The 24839-nt window shown below is 43.1% G+C and overlaps 1 protein-coding gene across 2 annotated transcripts; it reads right to left on the bottom strand.

The window, feature by feature from the left end:
* Positions 1-4084: 4084 nt before the first annotated feature.
* DCUN1D1 (defective in cullin neddylation 1 domain containing 1) lies at positions 4085-23953 on the bottom strand. 2 transcript variants are annotated; one of them, XM_083177650.1, is made up of 7 exons: positions 23468-23953; positions 20767-20983; positions 15326-15494; positions 14204-14334; positions 13444-13526; positions 12699-12795; positions 4085-10591 (listed from the first exon to the last, which is right to left on the bottom strand). In XM_083177650.1, exons 1-7 carry the CDS (start codon positions 23468-23470, stop codon positions 10512-10514), a joined length of 780 nt encoding a protein of 259 aa, XP_083033776.1. In that variant the 5' UTR covers positions 23471-23953; the 3' UTR covers positions 4085-10511. The 2 variants fall into 2 exon arrangements, with proteins under 2 accessions (XP_083033776.1, XP_083033777.1); XM_083177651.1 differs by lacking the exon at positions 23468-23953 and adding an exon at positions 23218-23391.
* Positions 23954-24839: the final 886 nt, after the last annotated feature.

The following is a 24839-nucleotide window of genomic DNA, read 5'->3' as shown; positions in this document are numbered from 1 at the left end:
ACACTGGTACCTTGTTGTTCTCTGCTGAGGCCATGAGGTCCACTTGAGGTAGACCCCATCTCCTCACTAACATGGTGAAAACTTCGTCGTTGAGCGACCATTCTCCTGGTAGACAGGTCTTCCTGCTTAATTCGTCTGCCCTGTAGTTCTCTTTCCCTGCCAGAAAGACCGATGTTATGTTTAGAACAGAAGTCTCTGCCCAGGCCAAAAAACCTGTCTGCCACTTCCATCAGACTGCGACTTCTTGTTCCGCCTTGGCGATTTATATAGGCCACTACAGCCCGATTGTCTGATCTGATGATGAGCTCTTTGCCCTGAATCTGACTCTGGAACTGACGACACGCTCTGACCACTGCCTCCATTTCTCTCACATTGGAGTGTGCTTTTCCCCAGGATGGGGACCATCTTCCTTGTGCAATCCCTGGACCACAAGTTGCTCCCCAGCCTATTTGACTGGCATCCGTAGTCACGACTACTTGCTCCATAGGGGCGAACGACCTTCCCTGTCTTAGCCGATCGTCGTCTGACCACCAGGCCAAATCTAATTTTGCCGCCTTTGTCAACACTATTCTTTGCATCAGATTTTTGCTGTCCTTGTTCCATTGTATGAGAAAGAAGGCCTGTATTTTCCTCATATGAAATCTGGACCATTGCACTGTCTCTAATGCGGCCGCCATGAGACCCAGCACCTTCATACAGTCCTGTGACCTCACCGTTGATCTTATCCTCATCATATTGGCTTGTTGTATCAACTTCAACCTCCTGTCGGCGGTTAATGCCACCTTCATTTGGGCGGAGTCTATTATCACTCCCAAGTATTGTATTTTCTGAGTTGGCTCTAAATGACTTTTCTTTCGATTTATAAGCCACCCATGTTGCTCCAAACATTGAATCACTCTTTCTGTGTGACGTAGCACAATGTCCCTGGAGCTTGCCACTATAAGTATGTCGTCTAGGTAAGGCCATAGCTTTATGCCTTCTTGCCTCAGTCTTGCCACTAGTACTATCAGTACCTTTGAGAATGTGCGTGGGGAAGTTGCCAACCCGAATGGGAGGGCCGTGAATTGATAGCTCACACCTAGAATCTTGAAACGTAGAAATTTTTGATGTCCCTCGAATATTGGCACATGAAGGTACGCATCTTTGAGATCTATTGAAGTCATAAAATCTCCTGGACCTATCTCTGGAAGTATGGACTTGATTGATTCCATCTTGAATGGCCTGATGCGCACCTTTTTGTTGAGACGTCTGAGATCCAGAATGGTACGAAAACCTCCGGATGCTTTTTTTATAACAAAAAAACGAGAGTACCACCCTAGAGGCTCTTGTCCTCTTGGTACTACAGTGACCACGCCTTGGGCCATCATCTCTTCCAAACTCAAAAACAAAGCTTCCCTTTCCTCCTTGTCCCTGGGAATAGGGGATTCTACTACCAGATTTCCTGGCCACGTTTTGAACTCTATCTTGTATCCTGACTGGATGATTTCCAAGACCCACCTGTCTGTGGTGGACCTTTGCCAGACCTGATGAAACTTTAACAGTCTGGCACCTACCCTTTGAGGGTCGGCGTCATTGCTGTTCCTTCTTGGAAGGGAATCTATTTTCTCTGCCCCTATGGGCCCGAAAATTTGCCCTGGATATCCAGGATCCCCTTCTATAGGCCCTGCCAGGCCTATAACTCCTGGCTTCCCTATAATCCTGTGGCTGGTATCTGTTGAACCTACTAGGCACATTCTTCTTGGCAGTTTTGTCCTGGGGCAACCAAACCGACTTGCCCCCAGATATCTTTGTCACCAGATCATCCAGCTGCTTTCCGAACAGGTAATCTCCCTGGAACGGAAGAGACATTAACTTGTTCTTTGACTGAACGTCTGCAGCCCATGGCTTCAGCCACAAGGCCCTTCTGATAGCTGCTGTAGTGGCCCCTGCCCTTGCAGCCAGGCGCACTGAGTCCAAAGAGGCCTCACACAAGAACTGTACTGCCAATTGTATGTTCTGAATCATTTTGATTAACTCAGACCTCTTTATGCCATCCAATATATCAGCCTCAAGCTGCTGACACCAGCCTCTGAGAACTCTGGAGGTCACCGCCATTGCTGCAGCAGGCTTTAATGCCGCCCCTGCTACCAAGTGTTGCCTTTTAAGGCCCAATTCGATCCTCCTTTCCATGGGATCCTTAAAAATGTTTGCGTCCTCTAGTGGAAGCGTAGTCTTCCTGGATATCCTAGAGACCGCTGCATCCACCCTAGGGGCCTCATCCCAGGATGAAACTTGCTCCCTCTCAAATGGATACATTTTTGCAATCCTACTTGGTATAGCAATCCTTTTATCTGGGTGTTTCCACTCATCAGCAATCACCCCTTTTAAAGTCTGTGATAATGGAAAAACTTTACTCTTTTTCCTTTTATCTTTAAACAGCAATTCTTGCAAATTAAGATCTTCTGCTGGATCCTCTATGTTCAAAGACTTGTGAATCAGTCCCAATAAGTTATTAATCATGTCTGTACTGAAGTCAGACTCAGACTTATCCTGTAATTGATCCTCATCATCAATGTCAGGATCTTGATCCAGCACATGCACACTGCCAGCTGCTTCCACTGATTCATCTGAATCACTTAATACAGCATGTTTCCTTTTAGATCTCATTTTGGAAAAATCCTCCTTAGTCATAAAGGTATCTGACAGTGATTTTCTCAGCATATCTACCAGACTGTTCATCTGAACCATAGGTATTTGCAGCGGGGTCTTACAAGCCTCACACAGGCTGCCCACATGCTTCTCAGGCAAAGATTTGTCACAAGAACTGCATTTAGCTTTGTGTGATCTCTTCTGCTTAGCTTCCTTTTCTCTGCTGGTCTCAGACCTACCAACAAAGAATATCACCTAAGTAACAAACACAGTGGTGCCACAACAAAAAATAAAAATAAAAAACTAATGACCACCACCATTAAAAAATTATTCCTCTCTTAGGGCTTACCCTGACTTCCTAACAGCCTGCCGGTTTTCCTCCTCCATAATCTCAAGGTGGTGCGCTGAATAGAAGCATATACAACTTTAGCTTATGCAAAAAAACACTGCTCATTCAGTAAGAGAGTACTGCATCCACAATCACCTCTTCAATCCAGCAGGGAAAGAGTTACCGCCTCAGTACTACTCCAACACACCTGCTTCCAAGCAGACAATCTTTTCCACAGAATTCTGACAAAAGCAAAATACAAGGTGCTTACTTCTCTCTCTCTCCCCGCAAGCATTGGTGATGCAGTGGACAACAAAAAATATCAGACTCTCTCACCCGTCCAACCGCGCTCCGTGCAGCAGTCGCAGCAGCGTCCACGCGACCCGGCGTCTTCCGGCTTCTTCCTCCAGCCGGCTACTTGTTATGCACGCGTCATCTCCCGCGTCGCGCACCACCTGACACCCGCCTGTTCTCTACGGAGATTAACACAGGCCAGGAGTTACACTGCAAACGCTATCCCGCGCCGCTTGATAGTGCACTCCTGAGGATGCCGCCGACTCAGCTTACCCCTTTCTGGGTTTGCATGCGGCACAAACTCTGGGACCGGACCCCACCAGCTGCAGCAAAGTCCTCACACCTGAGCAGCGGTATCCAGGCAGCACTTCACAGGGTAAGCCCTTCCAACTACCCGGAAAAGAAAAAAAGACACCGGAGCAGGGAGGTGGAGCCTTCTTATAGGGGCTGGTGTCTTTTTTTCTTTTCCGAAGGACTACCCAGAAGGGAGGAACCCATAGTAATGGCTGCCATGGGGGAAGGTAGAGGAAATATGGTTTGAGGTAACATAAAAAAAGGGGCAGACTAGATGGGCCAAGTGGTTCTTATCTGCTGTCAAATTCTATGTTTTGTACTGTATTAATCCAGCATTTTTATTTTTTCATTAGCCACACAATGTTATACTTAAGTTTTTTTCATGTTTATTGATATTTGGCAAAATAAAAAACAGGATGTACCTTTCTGCTCAGCTTGGAACATAAAGATTGGTTGGCTGGAGCTACAAAACAACAGTGAAGGTAAAGTAAGAAAATGAAAGCAAGGAAGAAACAATAACACAAGAGTCATACGACCGAGCACTTTTCAAAACAAAAGCATTTTCTTGAAACACATTATACCATCTTTAATACACACTTTACATATTAAGTATCTGGGCACAGCCATGTCTTCACTTAGACAATGTTGTTGTGACTTTCGCAACATAGACTTGTTTTCTCAGCTTCACATTTAGATTGTAATAATTACACAGTAATTGTAATGTGTACTGAACATATTGCAACATGATTGTATTTACTCTGAGAAATGGTTGCTGTGGAAAAGTCAGGACAAGAGAACAAAACAAATAAAAATCACAAGGACTTTTCTGCTCATTTATGGTCTGTAAATACAATTTAAAAAAATAAAAGTATACATTTACCACAACTACATTGGTTTGATGATAAATATTGACATGTTCATTGAATAATAAAGAATGACTGAGATGATAAAAGGACATTTCTATGTACAGTCACGTTTCGATGGTAAATTTTACCAATAAAGACCATTTTGTGCTGGCTACAATGGCAAAGTAAGAGAAACCTGAAACTAAAACAAACCATCCTCTATTTGGCAGCAGTATACACAACTTCTGCAGACCACTGCTTCTGACGGCAGTACTCAAGGGCCAGTAGCAGTCAGCTATAGCAAACAAAACTCTGCCATCAGTATAGGAATTAGTTTTAGTGGTTATTGACAAGCAGTTCAATGTTTTAGACCTATACTTCTCGAACTACTCAACATTTCCACCCTGCCTGGAAATGGTCATGCTAAGTTATCACATACACAGACAACAACCCCCCACCTATGTGCATACTGACATTACACTCATTATAGGCTTAGTATCCGGTCAATAGGTTGATAATGTCTAGGGCGACTCACTAGGTCGCGCACTAATGGTTGACGTTAAATGGGCCGACACCTAAAAATGGTCAATAAATACTAGGTCGACAGTGACAGGTTGGTGCAAGCAAAAGAACAACATATGAAAAGGTCGACACGTTTTTCATGTTTTTTTAAACCGACTAAGTGGGCATATAGGGAGAATACAATAGTGAAGAATAGCAAGCCATGCAAGGTGACGCAGTTACCGTATAACATGTCAACTTGTGTTAACTCAGACACCAAAAAAAAAGTGAAAAACTTGTGTAAACCATTTCCTGTGTCAACCATGTTCACGAGGACCTTTTGCTTGTGCCGACCATCTGTCAATGTTGGCCAGTGTATGTCAAACATACTTAGGTGTCGACATAATCACGGTCAACCATCAGGTGAATGTCTACCATATATACCACAACACGTAGGCTTAATTCAGCTCTTGTTCTACTCCATTAAATGCAGAGGAATGATACACAGCTCAGACAGAGGGGCGAGCATTTCTGTGTAAGCATACAAAGCGGGTTTCTCACTCATTAGCTGCTACTGTAGTCCACTTTTGACCCTTTACTTTTCGCTTTCATTTTAAATCCAATAAGCATATCAATAATTGTCAGGGAACCCCCCTCCCCCCATCTGACAAAAGGAACATTCCCCTTAGAATTAAAAGTTATAATTGATCAATAACCACCAATGTTCTGTACCTTAATGGAAACCCCTTTCACGTCCCCATGGTTGTCATCTCTCTATTGTCACATTGATGAGCTTTTATGTTCACACCTGCAACTTTAACTACCGTAGCTCCTTTCTGTGCTTTTTAACCACATATTTATATTCCCAGGCAGTTATTGTAGGACATGACACAAAGCCACTCTGCATAGTTTCCAATGTAGAAAGCAGAATCATAGGGAAACCAATCCATTTCCATGGTAGTACAGAAAGATATTGTTAGCAAATCTTGCAGATGGCCACATCCAAGTCACCTGACTGTGTAAGAACCCTTTCTCTTGCTTATCTGGGGAAAGACAAAGGGGCCTTGATTTTTGGAATAAACAACATTGTTAAATTCTACATTACAAGGGTACACATGATTCTGACTATGGCTGAGCAAATGCTAGAAGTACCTCAAGTTGCCTAGAATACATGAAGTCAGGAAACTCTGGGCTAGGTCTCTAGAATGTTATGGGTATGGGTCATTGGGTCGACCAATATTAGGTTGACATGCATTGGGTCGATCACAGAAGGTTATTAGGTCGACACATGAAATAGGTTGACATGGCAAAGTTTGATAGGGTTGGAAGGTTGGCATAAGCATTAGGTCAACATTCAAAATGTCGACATGAGATATTCAAGGTTTTTTTTTCTCCAAGTGTCGACATGGACACTGTCAAAGTGTACTGGCTGGACTAGCCATGCTTCAGGCACACTATTCTATTCTCGGTCCACGCCCTTGTGGATGGTAGGGCATGAAATACATAACATGCACAGGTCGGCTCAAAAAAAAACGTGAAAAACCCATGTCAACCTTTTGACTGTCAACCTAATACTTGTGTCGGCCTATCACCCCTGTCAAACTTAGCCATGTTGACCTATTTCATGTGTCGTCCTAAGCCATGTCGACATTCAGTGGTCGACCCAATAAACGTATACTGGTTATGGCATACATTCTGCGGCAGTAGCCGCCGTGTTACAGACTGGTTTTCTCCTATTAGAGCTAAGACTGAGGGTTGGAGGCTGTAAGCATTTCCACAGGTCTTCCTACAGAGTTACTGATCTGCTGCTTTATTGAATACCCCTTACACACATCCACATGCAGCATGTAAGAATGCAAACTAACCAAGTCCTGGGTCCCAGACCTGCTCATTACCAGGGTTGGAGCGGATAGACCTGGCAAATTCCTATTACTGATATCTACAAGTATCAGCCATGTCTATCATCAGCTGGGTTGGCTATTTTCATTCCCCTGGATAGGACACTGCTCTGCCTATTAAAAATAGAACACACATAAAAACACCTTTTGGGACCTGTATGAAAAGCACAAAAAAGTAGCTCAGACAGATGAATCAATGCATTTAGGGGATTATTTTGGTTCACACGCAAAAGCAAAATGGATAACACCATGCTGCACTGCAGGGGGGCTGATGTAACATATGCAGAGAGAGTTACATTTGGGTGTTTGTAGTTTCTGTGCAGAGAAAAGACAGATTTGGGTGGGGTTTGTACTTCAAACTGATAGATCTCTATATTGCAGTGTAAAAATAAAGCCAACTCTCTCTGCTTGTTACATCAGCCCCCCCTGCAGTGCACATGGTTACGTCCATTAGAGAGTGTATTTGCCTTTGCAAGTGAACCAGAATAACCACCTTAGTAAAAGCTGCGCGGGGTGCCCGAGCCAATGCATTAGTCACATGAATGGCTGCATACCCATAACACCTTAAAACATGGCGTTATTAGAACTCATTTTGAAACGAGAAAAACAATGGACCCAGACTGTTTTTATAAAACACGGAAATATGAGAAAGCACAATTAGTGTATGCAGACTGGTAGTGCCTTTCATGTATTAAAGCTTGTATATTTTTGCATTATTCAGCATTGTGAATCAAATATTTGTATGTTTCCTTCAGATATATGCAACCAAACAGAATGGTAAATAAAAATTGAATGCGTCAAATCCCTTTGTTTTCCTAATGACAAGCCCTCCATCTGTACCATCCATATAACCACTCAGCTATAATATACTGTGTACAATACAAGGGGGTTTATTTACTAAATGACAGCTCTTCAAAGTACCATGGGGTTTATTCTAGTTCATTCTTTCTGACAAAATCCTTCTTAGATGGACAAAACCATGTGCACTGCAGGGGGGCAGATGTAACATGTGCAGAGAGAATTAGATTTGGGTGAGTTATTTTGTTTCTGTGCAGGGAAAATACTGACTGCTTTATTTTACACTGCAATATAGATCTCACTTTGAAGAAAAACCCCACCCAAATCTAATTCTCTCTGCACAAGTTACATCTGCCCCCCCCCCGCAGTGCACATGGTTTGGTCCATCTAAGAAGGATTTTGTCAGAAAGAATGGACTAGAATAACCCCCCATGTTTCTGCTTTTACACTGAAGAATTGAAAACAGCATTATCAAGTGCAAACACCTTGAAAACACCATGGCACTGAATAGTACGGCCGTCATACTGACAAGCTGGTAGCAGTCGACACCATTAAATGTGCTCTGTGGCTCAGTATAAAGGCAGAAACGAACCTTCCTTGGCCACTTAATGAAAGATCACAGGTTTTCAGTATGGAACTACAGTAACTGGTTCAAACTTAATTTGATGTCAGGATTTTAAAATGAAAATAAATTAATTTGTGGCCTTCTTTATGAATTCAGTTTAAAATGATTAAAAACAATTTTCCTTCAGAATTTGCTGCCACCTCCAGCAACAGACCAAAGAATGCTTCTAAAAGATTATATTAGGCTCCATGCATAGTATATTATTTATATAACTTTGGCCACAATTGATGGATCTATAACTCTGGCTTTCTCTAAAAAAAAAAAAAAATAAGAGGATCCTGATGATCTGTTGGTAGATACACATGGCAAGTATACAAAATTGGTCCAAAGACCTTCCGGTGAAAAGAACATTGTCTAAATCAATCATTCTGTTTTCATACCATGGTCTAAAAGGGAAGGCTGAATTGGTTTATTGATGGAGATATGGTTTTTTGACTCAGGTTAAAAGTGTTTGGGTGAAATGTAATAGGATGAGAGAATCAGAAAGTGAGAGATTTGGTAAGAAATCTCCAGTTTTTTTAAAGCGGCAATCATTTACACTGCAAAACCAGTGTAAATGATTGCCGCTTTAAAAAACAAACAAACAAAAAATGGAGATTTCTTACCAAAACACTCACTTTCTGATTCTCTCATCCTATTAAATTTCCCTCTTTCAGTTGTCATGCGGAATAGTCATGGGGCCCTATTAATGCAGTCAGCACTGTTATTTTGGTCAAAACAGGCAGAAATGCTTTAAAAAAAAATCACAGCAGATAACCCATAATTCTCTGCCCACACATGCAGTGATTTCAGACCAATATGGTCAGACTTTGAAACCACCACCTGTAGTCTGATGAGCAATCTGAAAGGACTACCGGGAATCAGTGCATTTGGGCTAAGACCGACAAAAAATTTACCAGCAATTAATGGCACAGTTATTAAGTTTTTCCTCTAGAATTACAATATTCCGGCTGCTCCTCGGTGTACTGGAGGCAGAACACATTACATAAAGAATAATGCTAAAAATTAGTTGGAAGGGGGGAAAAAAAGTCAACAAAACAAAAATCCTTAGATAAGTTAAATGTTATTTAGCATGTAAGAACAAAAACACAATGTTCAAAACTTTTTTTGATTCCAGGTCTAAAAAGGAAATAAACAAAGGGGAAAAAATGACAAAAAAAAAAAATTTTTTTTACCTCCGCTGGGCTCAGCAGCCAGAAGGAATGCTGCATCATTACATAAACCATAAATACCTGCCAAGTAATGCTCCTTGCTGTTCTATGCATGGGGCCCTTCACTTGGGGTATTCCTCTTTATCTTTGTACTGAGCAGAAGACTTGTAATTTATATGCATATGAGATACCAAGTACACACTAACCTCCAGCTTCTGCAGAAAATCAGTGCAGGCATACACAAGGTGATACAAAGTGGCAGAAGTGTCTTCTATGAGGATAAAAGCCATATGACATTGATTAACTAGATCCCTACTTAGTGACAAACAGGGTCTAGAGTCAATATTAAAATACAAAAACATAAATGTCATCAACTCTCATGTCCAAATATAAAGACCCTGAAAAAGGGATGTCACCAGCCATTACCAGAGGCTCAATAGTACACAGACCTACAACAAAAACTAGACGGACCTGTGTTCCTTTCAGAGAACACTTTCAGAAGACAATTCAAAATAGAACATGATGTTAACATTTTAACAACATTGGGAAAAAGGACCAGCAGGCGAGTTTTGATTGTTGAAGTCCTCTCCATGTCCTCCAGCAGAACACTTCCTTTGGTACCTACGAACAGGTGAATACTACCTTTGTATTGCCTGTTGAGTTTTATGGTGAGATCCAAAACAGACCATGAGGAACACAATCTTTATGTCCCTTTCTATGAGAACAGCAGCACATGACATGATCGGGTGCTACCTGCACAGTCTCTGAAACTGGCAAACAGAAAAAGTTCCACCGAGGTTATGATGAAGTTTGCAGATGAAGGCAGCATTGTGCTTTATGTAAATGTGAAAAAGCCACAGAATTCATCTTAAAAAAAAAAAACCATGAGAACAAAATAGGATATTCCAGATATGTAATGAAATCCAACATTTGGGGACATGAACTGCGCTCCAGGACTAGGAGAAAGGCCCAAACCACCAGAAGAAAGAAATTGGATATGGTCTTAAGATGTCTCCAAATGTCTGGTTTAAACCCTACGGAACTGCTGCAAGGGTTTTTTTTTTTTCAGTTCAGTCAGAAGAAACTGACTGCAATTTTCTGTTGTGTTAATTTGTACAGGCTATGTACATTCTAGAAGGTCCCTTAGTGCTACACGGTCGTACTTTTTGTCCCTGCAATTTGAGGACGTGCAAATTCCACAAAGTCATCAATGAGAACTGGCCATGCTCCTGAAAAAAGAAACAACAGATGCAATTAGGCAATTGTATCTTATAAGGGAATACATAAAGTTGAGATTTAAATACACGCCATGATTACTTTTGAACCACTTGATCTGGAGCCAGGGCCGGATTAACAATGGGCCTGATGGAGCTACAGCTCCAGGCCCACTCTCCAAATAGGCCCATTTTGTAGAGGAGGACTGGGGCTTTCCAACGAGTCCAGCCCCGCGTCACTAGCCCCCCGGGAACCGGAGATACCGCAAAGCAAAGCTGGAACATTTTCCCCATAGGATAACATAGAACCCGCTAATTCCGCCACCCCGACCCATTTCCGACGACTGCCAGTTCCCCCCCTGGAATCACAGAAGTTCAAAGTCTCATTCTAACACAAATCGCTGGTCTTTCAATTTGATACCAGGCTGGTTCATATGGGTTAATTGGTTCCAGAGATATTGCGGGTAAATCGATTTTTTATATTTCTGAAATGTAATTTTTTATGGCTGCTCATGTTCTTTGAGGGCAGATTTTTCTGGAACCAAATGGCCCAGTTTCATGGGACCAATTTCAATCCCACTTAAAAGTTCTTAAATATGATACTGGTCTCATGTAAATGGGTCTGTTGGTTCTGAAGATATAGCTGGTTAAACTATATAGCTGGTAAAAGAGGGTGTGAAAGGGGTATTATCACAAATAGCCGGTACCTGCAGTGTTCTGAATACAGCCGGGCAGCAGCCCCGCACTCTGTCCGGCTGTCAATGGCTGTCACTTCTACCTGGCAGCGGCTGTCCCCCAGTTACTGTGAGTATGTATTCCCCCTTGGCAATAAACATGTAATCCCATAAGGCAATGAGCATGGAACCCCTGGCAATGAGCATGTAGGTAAGCAGCATTTATGTAGCTTCAATTTTAATTGGCATTATGGTGTGTGGCTTAACATGTAATGGGCATTATGGTGTAAATTTTTAATGCGCATCTTCGGCGTGCAATGTCCCTGTTTGAGAAGCATATTGTAAATTTTGGCTCAATTGGTTTTGGTATAGTGTGTATTTTGGCTCAATCCATGTGGAAAAATATGAATTTTGCCTTAATCTGTGTGGCATAACGTGAATTTTGACTCATTCCATGTGGCATAACGTGTAAGAGGCAAGTACAATATAAGAGGGTTACTATTGTGTTGCCTGATTTGTATAAGGGGTATATGGTGTGGTAAACTTAGTTGACAACATAAAAGATGTTGAAATGTTGTCTACCAAGTTTTGGCTTTTAGGACTGGAATTCCGCCTCACCCCGCAAGTATCTTAGGACATCAGAATCTTGCAGGTGTACCTTTGGAGGGCACCCGCCAATATATCTCCCTGCATCCTGGGAGTGTCAGAATATATATATATATATATATATATATATATATATATATATATATATATATATATATATATATATATATATATATATAATTAGTTGAAAGTATTTACACAAATAGCAGACCACTCAACCAGAACACTGGTCACGCCTGCCACATTATTAGGTGCTGGCCACAACCCCTATTATTGCGCATAATAGGCTCTTGATAATTTTCCGCTCCAGGCCCATTTAGACCTTAATCTGGCTCTGTCTGGAGCAACCGAAGCCCAAAGAAAACAGAAGGCTATGTCTTTTTGGGAGATATAAATCAATGTTTGACCATTGTTAGCTTCCAAAGCAATAATTTGCAGTGGACATTGGATTTCTCACATAGGAGCATATTCAATTAAGCGCAAGTTTTATTGCATGATCAAAGATCTGGGTTAACGCCCAGAGATATTCACGTATTTATGGTTTTCCTCGCATGGTAAACCATCTGGTAATGTGCGGCAATGCACTGATTTACTGTAAAATCTTTTTTGTTTCCCAGTGCGTTTAATGCAGAGTGGTGCATTTAATGCCACTTTTTCCTGGCAGGTCCTGAGGCCCTGGGGAATGGCGCATGGGGTTCTTGCAGCTAGCTGAATCAGGCGGCTAATAAGATATGTTCCTTTTAGTATCACCTACAGTATTGCGGGACAGAAATATGGATTGGGTGTTCCCTGGCATTGAAAAATGTAACTAGACAGGAACATTAGGGGTAATTTCAACACACCTTCTTCATCGTAGTTAGACATATCATCTGCTATCATTGTGCTGAAATCTAGTAAAAGGTTCCACGTATCCTTAGGTATTGATCGCTTATGATGTTCCTGATTGGAAAATACACAAATGTGTTAACAAGAAGTGTTGGGATGTAACAACAACATTTCAATGCATAACGAGAGATACAGTAGACGGCCTATATACACCCCAGGGGGGAGGGGGTCAATTACTAAAGGTTGATTTAAAATAGATGAAATTTGATCAATATCAATGCTGTACTTCCAGGGCTAAAAACATACATTTATTAATATTTATAAATGTAACCCAAAACAGATTTAGATGGCATTTCATTTATTCAAATAAACCATTAGTAAATTTCCCTGCAGGTCTGTAGATAAATACAGACAGATCAGGCCTTTCGGCACTCACTTTTTGAGACGGCACAAGATAAAATATTGCCTAATTGTCCACTAGAGCTGTACATGTGCATTCTCACATGTAGCAAAAATAGCCTCATAACTTCCAAGTTCAGAGAGATCTGAAAGTCTTCTAACAGTATTTGCCTCTAGCAACAGGAGTAATCTAAAATATGATGCACAAACACAGTCTAGCTGGCCTTCCATGTAACAGTCACTTTCTCACACACACACACACACACACACACACACACACACACACACTGGGCATCATATACCACAAACCGATATTTGTCTACCCCAACAATAAATGAGCACCGTAATCAGACATAAACTTACCAATAAAAACTTGTTCCATAAGTCTAGGAATTTAAATCGTCCATTAAGTACTAAATTCCAATAGGCAATGGCCATTTCTAAGTCTGAAATGTGACACATTCGATATAGTTACTTTGATTAATTTTACGATAACAACAATTACATAAAAAAATAATTAGTTGATTATATATTTCCGCCTCTCTGTGATATTGCCTAAAGAGGCGCTACATCTCTTCCAATCTGACCGTAGTATTTGTGCTGGTCAACGTTGCTATATCATAGCCCATAACTTATCTATGCCCACCATAATCTGTAGAGAAATACACTCAATTCTACCTGCACATATATGTAAAGATAGGCCAATTATTTAGCCTTACTTAATAATATAAATAATATATTATAAAGTTGTAATTTCACAAGTTTTTAAAAGTGATAAACTGCTGATGCAAGTTCTCTCAAAGTCCTAAATGGATTAATAACCAAATTTACACCACAACAAAATCCAATGTGATTTTTTTTTCTTTTAATTTCAAATATGAAGTAATGATAATCTGTGTTTTATCATTACATTGCAAGGTTTGGTATTAATGGTTTGTTAGCAGATTTACAGATAGAACTTTTTCGTTTCTAGATGTAATAAATCCTAGAATACAGTCATCAATAGCAAATAATATAAAAGAGGTCTCCACCTTGTGTCTGTGTGTGGGTACTCGGTGTAGAATATGTCATTTACTTCAACAGATGGAAGGTGCTGTTTCAGTATACAACAACCTAGACATACCTAGACCTTTCTGCCCTGGATTTTTTGCAAAGCTGAATGTAAACTGATAAAAATCCTTAAACCGCCCCGGCTCCTTTAATTCCTGCTCCATTTTCGGTAGCTGTGCTTTTAACTTCTCTATGCTGTCACATCTGTATGATAACGCAAGGAAAAAAACAAAAAGACAAGAAAAATGTTACTCTTTGCTTTTAAAATATTCTCAAAAACAGTAGGATTCACAGTCCCTATATAATCGCCAAACACTGTAGCCAATGAGAAACTCTGGACAATTATGACAGCATCGTCTGGCACGCAAAATGCAATACTGGGGCTAAAAGTTACAACAGTATTCAAACAGCCTGACAGCCCTTCTATGGGGTACCGGTGCTGACAGACCACAAGGCTCTGCGCATTATGACTGCTACTAGATGCAAGATGACAGGAAATGTGTATTCGAGGTTCCAACATTTCAAGGCAGATGGACAATTACATGTGTAGTGAAAATCCCGGATACATCTGCAAACACCACTGACCAGTGGACACTATGCAACCATCCTGGCAGATCATTTGCACTTGTTCATGTAATGCGTTCACAGGAAAGGGCATCTCTAGCGTGGTAATGTGCCACCCCACAGATTCACAGCTACACATTATGGCAGGAGTAGCATCCTCTGAGCTTGGCATCATGACTTAGCCCCTCCTTAGCCAAATTTAAACACAATAGAACACATGTGGGATGCAGTTGAATATGATATTAATACCAGGGTTTCACCAAACAATTAGGGACTTGTGGACCATAATTCCGCAGGCATGGCATTCAATATGGGCACAATACTTTTGAGATTGTAAAGCCTATGCCCCATCATGTTGCTGCTGTAATACAAATGCAAAGGGGACTTGTGTAGACAAGGGTAGTTCCAGGGCAGAGTATACTGCAAGCACACACATGAATATATATGTTTAAATACAAACTCATTCGTTTCCAGTTTAATATTTAGCTGTGTGACACGCAGGATTACACATATGTTAAAAAGAGCCATTACTTCCACTCTAAGCACGGCCACATGATGATAATCCATATTTAGTACACACAGTGGTAACCCAAATAAAGTAAATAATATGTATTGAGAACTATTTACCTACCCTAATTCTATCATACCATCCATGAATTCTTGCTTTGAGAACTCGCACTGTGTGGCTGCTCTGAATTTCCATGCGATAAGTAGTACACTGACGCTGGCAGGATCGAGTGCCAAATCATCACAGAACTGCTGGATGCCGTCTATTCCAATCTTATTTTCATCCTGAGGGTCTGCGCAGCAAAAGGGAAAACAGATCAATGGGGAATGAGAATACCATTTCACTTATAATAAGCATTTTATTTATACAGCACTTTGTGTGACAGAAAAGTGGTACGCTGGAGGGTGCAGACTGGGGCTCACTGCACGCTAAAAAATATGCAGAGTTGTCCTAGTGTAACCATTATCCCAAAGTTCCAATAGCGCTGTACAAAATATGTTACATATGGTGCAATATATAGGTAGTTCTGGCACAGCCTGGAGGTTTGTAGGTCATCATCTTATGTAGGATGAACAGATGACCACCTATACATAGTTCAAAGGATATTGCTTGGTGCTGATGATGGCCCTTTTAAGCAACCCAGCTAGGGTGCCGGAAGGGCCGGGTGCAAGACTGCAGGTGCAGGATGCGCACACTCATACCGGGGGTGCTACAAATGGGGGCATACCTGAGCTCTCCATTTAATGTGCAAGCACTGGAATACCCAGCTGGCGATACCGAGGTGCGGGACCGCGCATCAGCATCGCTACAGGGCATACACACGGAGCGTTCCATGCTCCTTTTCTAAGCAATCTAATCAGGTCACTTAGAAAAGGGGCTGAAATCGCTCTATGTGTTACCATTATAAACACATAAATGAAAAATAGAGGAAACATAAATATGTAATTAGGGCACGGATATGTAAACTAAAATTCTTGCATTACTAATCTGAAAGTAAGGTTGCCCGACACATGATTTTTGCCCATACATTTGTGTGTACTACATGCAGAATTATTTTTGGTACTTGTTTCCTAGCACGGCCACACCGATTAAGATCGGGGTGGTCGTGCTGAAAAAAATCGGGTCGATCGCATCGCATGCGATTTGGTCGCATGCGATGCGATCGATGCGACCGACCGATTTTTGACCCGATTTTTTTCATTGAATCCAATGTAAATTGGGTCCCTGGGACCCAATTTTACATTATATTCAATGAAAAAAATTCCCAACCCCCCCAAATTGAAGCGCGTAAACAGCAGCCCACGATAGACGCATACCCGAAGCGTGGCGAGCGCAGCGAGCCCGCGAGGGGCGGCGGTACGCGTCCTCCGACCTTTTCATGCCCTACTATCCACTAGGGCGTGGAGTGAGAATAGAATAGTGTGGCGAGCGCAGCGAGCCACCGAGCCCGAAGCGTGGCGAGCGCAGCGAGCCCCGCGAGGGGACGCGGATACCTTCACAGGTAAACACGTCCCTTCGCGGGCTTCACAGGTGTCCGCGTCGCCACGGACACCTGTGAAGCCCGCAAGGGGACGCGTATAACTGTGAAGGTATCCGCGTCCCCTCGCGGGGCTCGCTGCGCTCGCCACGCTTCGGGCTCGGTGGCTCGCTGCGCTCGCCACACTATTCTATTCTCACTCCACGCCCTAGTGGATAGTAGGGCATGAAAAGGTCGGAGGACGCGTACCGCCGCCCCTCGCGGGCTCGCTGCGCTCGCCACGCTTCGGGTTGGCGTCTATCGTGGGGCGACGACGGGGACATCTATAATGTGAAATGGGTCATATGGACCCATTTCACATTTTTTGACATTTTTACACCATTTCAATGTTAAAAAATTTTTTAACATTGAATCCTATGCAAAAATCGGGGGCATCGCGTCGGGACCAATGTTAATGGTCCCGACCGACGCGATGCCCCCGATATTTTACCTTTCCCGACAAGATTTCAATGTTAAAATATTTTTTAACATTGAAGTCTATGGAAATATCGGGGGCATCGCGTCGGTCGCGTCGGGACCAATGTTAATGGTCCCGACCGACGCGATGCCCCCGATATTTTATCCTAGCCGGCAAAATGGACCTGATTTCAAAAGAAATCGGGTCCATTGTGGGTAATCGTGTCCCTTAAGTAAGGGACACGATTACTCACGATTGTGGCCGTGCTAGGAAACAAGTACCTTATTTTTTTTAATAAGCTATGTAGCCAATATTACTCTTTAAAATAGGAGTAGTTTAAAAAACAACAGCACTGCACCAGTTGAAAGAGTGGGCCAACATTATCCTTGGACGGATCTGCATTCAAAAAAAAAAGTCGCGTTTTTCCCATAAGTTGTAAAAATGCTTAGTTCAAAAGTAGAGCAATGTGTTCACTTAAAATTTTTGGTTACAATTAACAAAACGCTAAATGAATCTCTCTGGACGCTCTCCGAGGCTTATGGTACTGCCCGTGTGTTTCAGTGGCACAAAGAATTTAGTCAATGAGGCACAAAGAATTTATCATGAGGATATCGAAGATTATGAACATCCTGGAAGTGTAAGACTTTTTTTTTTTTTTTTAAATGGACCAATGATAAAAAAAAAAAAAAAAAAAAACGTAAAGGCCCGTACACACTAGGCGACTTTCATGTGAAGGCCGCTCGTTTTCTCGTGTGTACAGTGCAGTGATGAGCGGTGAGCGCTGCTGCTCACTCCCGCTCATTACCAGCAGATGAGTGACAGCAGCGGTGTAGCTGGGTGCCACAGTGCCCGGAGCAAGGGCATACTTTGCGCCCCCCATTTGTAGCAGGCCAATAGCCACCCCACCTCAGTGGCAAACGCAGGATTTTCATGAGGGGGTTTCCACACACACAACTATATTTTCACCAACTCAATTATAGCCAAACACACCCATTTCAAATACTGAAATATAATTAACATAATAAACTTTTTTGCAGTGCTGTGCTACTGTACCTGGTGTCCCCTGTGCAGCCTGCACTGCACACCATCAGGGGGGGGGGAGGCAGTAGGCTCTGCATGCTGGGCTTTCAGCACTGCAGGCAGAAGCCAGGGTCATCAGCGCTGTGGCCGGGTGTCAGGGTCATCAGCACTGCGGTTGGGCGCCAGGGTCTCCAGCACTGCGGGTGGAAGCCTGACTTTCAGTGCTGCTCGCAGGAGACAGGGTTATAAGCGCTGTGGCCGGGTGTCACGGTCATCAGCGCTGCAGGTGGGCACCAGTGTCATCAGCGCTTGGGGCGGAAGCCTGACTTTCAGCGCTGCGGGCAGGAGACAGGTTTGGAGACAGGTTTGTCACCGCTGCGTGTGGGCGCTGCAAGCAGGAGACAGTCTCCCGCTTGCAGCGCCCACACGCAGCGCTGACAAACCTGTCTCCCGCCCGCAGCGCTGATAACACAGTCTCCCGGAGACTGTGTTATCAGCGCTTCGTGCGGGAGACAGGTTTGTCAGCGCTGCGGGAGGGAGCCCCTGCCTCCCCTTTCACTGAGCACGGCAGTACGCCACTGCGGGTGGGCGGTATACAGCAGGGCAGGGATGCCGTTTGCGGTGCGTGGCTCCGGCGCTCTGTCAGCTTACTGCGCCCGGAGCTAACGCTCCACCGGCTCCGCCCTAGCTACGCCTCTGAGTGACAGAGTGGACAGCTTTCCATAGCGTCCTGTGCACATTTTATATCTGCCTTCCTGCAGTGCACATGGTTTTGTATTTCTAAGGCTGTGTACACACGGGGGCGATTTTGTCTAATATCGCGGGCAATATGGTCGCTGATATATCGCCGGGTGCGCGCTCCCGTTTTCTCCCCGTAGTGATCGCTGTCGCAGGAACATGCTCCTGCGACCATCTGATTTCCACTGCCGGGCTCCCCCAGCAGTTTTTTTTGCATCAGCGACCATCTCTGGTCACTGATGCAAACGGGACACTGAGCAATATATCGCTTATCGTGAGCGATATATCCCCCTGTGTGTACAGGGCTTAAGAAGGATTTTGTATTAAAGAGTGAACTAGAATAAGGCCCATATTCTCATTGTCTAGTTCTTTTTTTTCTACTACTGCTGGTGCTTCTTAAACAAAGTTACATTAAAGTGCTATTGAAATTTTCCAGTGCTGCGATCAGGAAAATATAGGTGGTCACTTATGGCACCAGTTATTGTCGGCACCTAAAACACTGAATGAGTCAATACTGTAATATTAGGTGCAGCACCTGGCTCCTGTCAGTTTGTAGGAGCCAGCACTGCTTACAAAACACTCGCCAGGGACAACCAACATCTCCAGGACCCCAAGAGTGACAACAATGGGGGTTGGAACGCAAAGCCACACACCCCTCCCGCAAAGGTATGCTCACTTTTTGCATAGCAGCCCCCAGGGGCCTTCGGGTAAGGGACGCCCCTGCCCTTAGCGCCACCACAAAGAACATCGAACACTTATACCCCTTTAACACAGAGCCTAGGATATGGGATATAGCCAAGAGAAAACTGGGTCCTGGCTTAGGACCTTATTCTAGTTCACTCTTTCTGACAAAATCCTTCTTAGATGGACAAAACCATGTGCACTGCAGGTGGGGCAGATGTTACTTGTGTAGAGATAATTAGATTTGGTGGGGTTTTTACTTCAAAGTGAGATCTATATTGCAGTGTAAAAATAAAGCAGCTAGTATTTACCCTGCACAGAAACAAAATAACTCACCCAAATCTAATTCTCTCTGCACATTTTACATCTGCCCTTCTGCAGTGCACATGGTTTTGTCCATCTAAGAAGGATTTTGTCAGAAAGAGTGAACTAGAATAAGGCCCTTAGTGTGAAAGGGTCTATTTGGCCTGTGTGACCCAGGCCTGCGTACTGGGGTAAACCAGCCTAGTCTGCAGTATGGGAGTTCAACCTGGGTCATGCTAAAGCAGCAGAAAAACAGGTCACTGGTGCATGAAGATGTCATCATCTCTAAGTGCCTGAAAAGGGATAACCCAAGTAAAGCCTGCAGTGTGAACAGGGGTTGAAGGAGCTGTGAAACGGCTTTACACCATGTTCAATAACCCAGGTTGGCCCTGTGTTTTTTTGTTTAAGGAGGTAGAATACTGAGAAAAGTAGCTGTCTGCTACACCTCTATAGAGATGCCATGAAGGTCAGGCAGTGCGGGTGGGTGTAACAGACTTCTATGGAATAGGGGTGCAGCTTCCCGATTTTAATTATGATGTAATTCACCACAGAAAAAGCTATACAACAATTTGGGTGTGGATTGGATGAACAGTAGACAGTCAATAGGACAACATGAGCTTGTTTGTTATTTTAACAATAAATCCAAAACCTCCCATAGTGTCTAACCCCCAATGTCCCCTCTGGCAGCCTAACTCTCCCTAAAGAGACTTTACAATTCATTACTGCTAAGCCCAAACCATATCCTTAACAAGAAAAATCATGAAAAACCATGTAACTGTTGATCTATTGATCATCTACTTACTGTAGATCTTCCATTCGGATAACCAATAATTTTGCTCCTATGTAATAATATTTGCTTTACTTGCTTTGCCCTCTAGCAGTACTTACCCTTGAATCTATTATAAAGTTGCTCTAATTTTTTTCTGTCCAAAGCTCCTTTTACGCTTTCTCGGATATAGAGTTCCGGGTTCTGAAAAAAGTTGTCTGTAGCGACATCTAGCTTCCAGTCATTCTGGGAGAGGCAACTTACTGCAGTCTTTTCATTGGATTGTGTGAAGATCATAAACTGACGAACTTTATCTTTCTGCGAGGATTTCAACTTGTTCTGTGTTAGATAAAACAATAACAATGTTGTAACTTTAAAGAAAGATCTTCTGCTTTTTTGTTTTAGACATGTAAAATAGATATAGATGCCACATAGAACAGTAAACGCTGAGATTACACAGAGGATTCGCCTGCTTAAATGTCAAGAAACCACAGTCGCCTTACCTTACTTGTAGTTCCATTTAATTGAATTGAATTCAATAAAAATATTAGTCCACAAAGTGATCAGTTTAAGCTGCAATGAGCAAATGTGCTATAACAATGTTAAAGCAGACACTGCTGTAAAGCTTATTTGAAAGGACAACAACCACACAGTTTAATTTTGCCTTGGAACTGTATGTGCTAAACAAAATAGGGGGTTATTCAGACCGGATTGCTTCTCTGCTAATTTTCAGAGCCCTGCGATCTGGTAGCCACCACCCTGCCAGAGTGAGATCCCGCCCTGTGCAAGACTGTGAATGCCTTGCGAAGAGAACACCGATCAGCGAATAGATGCAGATCCATATGAAACTCACTCACCATCGAATGATTTTTCCCGTGTGTACAGGCTGTGCGTAACCCAGGATCTACTTGGCCAGTGCGATAGAAACAGGTTAATTGGGGGCAGAGCTGGCGTCGCATGCCCTCCCTGCACATGCCTGGGCACGCCTGCATTTTCCCTGACAACCCCAGTAAACAGCCGGGTGATACCTACAAAAGCCGCCATCCTGTCAATCAACTTACAAAAAGTTTGCACTTAGAAAACACTGGATTTTATCGCTGGATGACCTGTCGCATGCAGTCATTTGATAATTGGCCGGCGATATCAGGTCTGAATAACCCCCATAGTTTCACACTCTATACATGCTATAAACAATCTGGGGAAGTTGTGTCTGCTACTTCTACTTGCTCTCTGACATCGTTACGGGCCTTACTGATCTTGCCAATGAAACCTCTATCAACGATGTCACTCATCACATACTATTACATTGCCAAATGATTATCACACACAGTTAGATTGACAGCTGGGCATAGGGAAGAGATAACCAATAGCTCAACAAGGAATGGTGAACTGTGCTAGTACTACTATTGCCATCATGGAAACTACTCCTATGACAACAGTATTTGTTTACATTCATCACTCAATGTTTACATTAAACAAATACGAAAAGGAAAAACGAAATATAGCATCAGAGTTCTTTAAAACAATGAAAACCCATGTCAGAACCAGGAACTACCCAGGAGTGTTTGTTGTCTCTTCCTCAGCCGCTGATGTACCCTGGTCCTAATGTCTACAATGTCTGATGTGTACTTAATAAATTAATTCTATCAGTAATTAAAAAAGTGAATTTATTTTATATGCTCGCACATATATGCAAGAATATAGGTTCAAGAGTTTAAGACATGAAATTCTGATACATAGGGGAGATGTATGAAATCAGTGAAAAAGAGTGAAATTGCCCATGGCAACCAATCATCTTTGAAGCAACAGTTATGAAGTGCACTCTATAAAATTATATTTAGAAGCTGATTGGTTGTCATGGGCAACTTCTCCACTCTGTTCACTGAGTCATACATCTACCCTTTAATGTCTAAGTGGCCATTCCATGGCAGTGGCATTATGTGACAACCACATAAATTATAAGAAAAGTGTACAACAACTATTACCTTCATACTGTGTATCACTGAACATGCCACCTGCTTTATACTGTGTATATCAAGCGTGTGTATATATATATATATATATATATATATATATATATACACAAATCTTGTTCACTTAATTATATACAATACAAACTTGTCAAAGAGGACTGATCCCAATATTAAATTAGGACAGGACTTTTTTTTTTAAAACACATATTGATTTTCATTTACACACTAGAAGTAATACTTTTAAGTTTCTACTAATGTATGATGTGGATGCTGAAGTACAAAGCTGCTGGGACTGCATAACATGTATCCAGCTTGGTTACTATTTCACTTTCTTGTTAGTCACTGCTTAGAGATTGCTAGTGTAATGCAACCGAGGTAAACAGTGTGTGTAAGCATAGGTACTATGGGGTCTCCCCTCACTAAGGGTAAGTGCAGTTATGATTACTATACATGTATATCTATCTATATCCAGTAACATATGAATATGTATGTATGTATACTGTATGTGTGTATGTATGTATGTATGTATGTGTAAGGTGTCTGTCAGGGACAACATCCCCTGCATGACATGTCATTATGGAAATAGAGCATATCACATACATGTTACAGCATCCCAGTCATGTCTTTCTATCCCCCTCATCCTCCTCAGCGCTGACACCCACGGGGAAGGACAGACACTGACTAGGCCCTGAGACCCCGGGCTGGATTTGCAGCACTGCCCGGCTTTTGGATGGGGCACGCGGCTCGCCTGCTACATAACGCCCTTATATGAACCGAGGCCTTAGGCCCGCCTGATCCCCACTCTCCTGGCAAATGAGGGGCCGCGGGCCCGGGTCACTCACTCACTCACCATGTTGGTGCTCGGCCTCCAGGTGAGTGTGAGTGGCGCTCTCCGCTCTCACAGGCTCTCCACGATCTCGCTCATGCGCAATGGTGCTGCGGCCTGCGGTGCAGAGGGAGAGGGCAGGCGGCACGGGCAGGCACTGCGGGCCGGGGACACACGGGCACATCGGCCGCGGAGACACGGCAACAGCTGGGAGTGAGACAGACACAAGGGGGCGGTGGTGCGGAGAGACTGCAACGGAGAAGAGACACGGAGACAGCCTGAGGAGGTGCAGAGACTGCCGCAGGCTGGGCAGAGAGACAGGCAGGGAGTCACTCACAACACGCAGACTGTGCTACTAGGGATTGGGCAGAGTTAGAGACAGGCAGGGAGACACAGCTCAGGAAGACAGTCAGAGAGCCAAGCCGTTATACAGTACACACACAGCATAGGCTGCTACTGGGGATAGAACTGGGAGACAGAGAGCCAGGAAGGGAGACAGCACACCGACTGCTAATGAGTATGGGGCAGACATAGGGCCTTATTTTAGTTCACTCTTTCTGACAAAATCCTTCTTAGATGGGCAAAACCATGTGCACTGCAGGTGGGGCAGATGTAACTTGTGCAGATATAATTAGATTTGGGTGGGGTTTTACTTCAAAGTGAGATCTATATTGCAGTGTGAAAATAAAGCAGCCAGTATTTTCCCTTCACAGAAACAAAATAACTCACCCAAATCTAATTCTCTCTGCACATTTTACATCTGCCCCCCTGCAGTACACATGGTTTTGTCCATCTAAGAAGGATTTTGTCAGAAAGAGTGAACCAAAATAAGGCCCATAGTCCTGAGAGTTACAGGACACAGATACTTCTGCAGGGGGTGGGCGGGCTGGCAACTTTCAGCCTGGGGGGGGGGCATAACAAGCAAGTGGCCCACCACCACCATCGTTTCGCCACCCCACCCCCTCCCCTCCCCTCTAGTATGCAGGAAGGATTAAACAATTATTCCCCCACATAAACATACACCAGAAATGGGGACAGTTCGCGCTGAAGATGCGCTACAAAAATTTACATACCGTAATGCCCATTACACATAATGCCAACACATTAATGCCCATTAAACATAATACCACACACCATAATGCCCATTACATGTTATAACACACACCATAATGCCGATTACATATTATACCACATAACTGACACTTACCTACAGGCTCATTGCCAGAGGTATATTGCTCGTTTCCAGGGGTTACATGCTTCTTGCCAGAGGTTTCATTCTTGTTGCACTGGGGGGATTTACATGTTTATTGCCAGGGGAGAGGTTACATGCTCATTGCTAGGGAAAATTACATGCTTGTTGCTATGGAGCGCTACATTTTCATTGCTGGGGGAAGGG

The sequence above is a fragment of the Crinia signifera genome, chromosome 3 (genome assembly GCF_055691185.1).
Source record: "Crinia signifera chromosome 3, ASM5569118v1, whole genome shotgun sequence".
In the NCBI taxonomy this organism is placed as follows: domain Eukaryota; kingdom Metazoa; phylum Chordata; class Amphibia; order Anura; family Myobatrachidae; genus Crinia; species Crinia signifera.
Note: the sequence above shows the minus strand (reverse complement) of the source record. Positions and strands in the feature narration are given on the sequence as shown.

Bases quoted from the DNA above. Each gene is read 5' to 3' on its own strand.
- DCUN1D1 (XM_083177650.1), bottom strand. The intron at 14,335-15,325 runs GTAGGTAAATAG...GTTATCATACAG, and splicing joins GATGGTATGATAGAATTAGG to ATGTGACAGCATAGAGAAGT. The intron at 12,796-13,443 runs GTAAGTTTATGT...TTTTCCAATCAG, and splicing joins TATGGAACAAGTTTTTATTG to GAACATCATAAGCGATCAAT.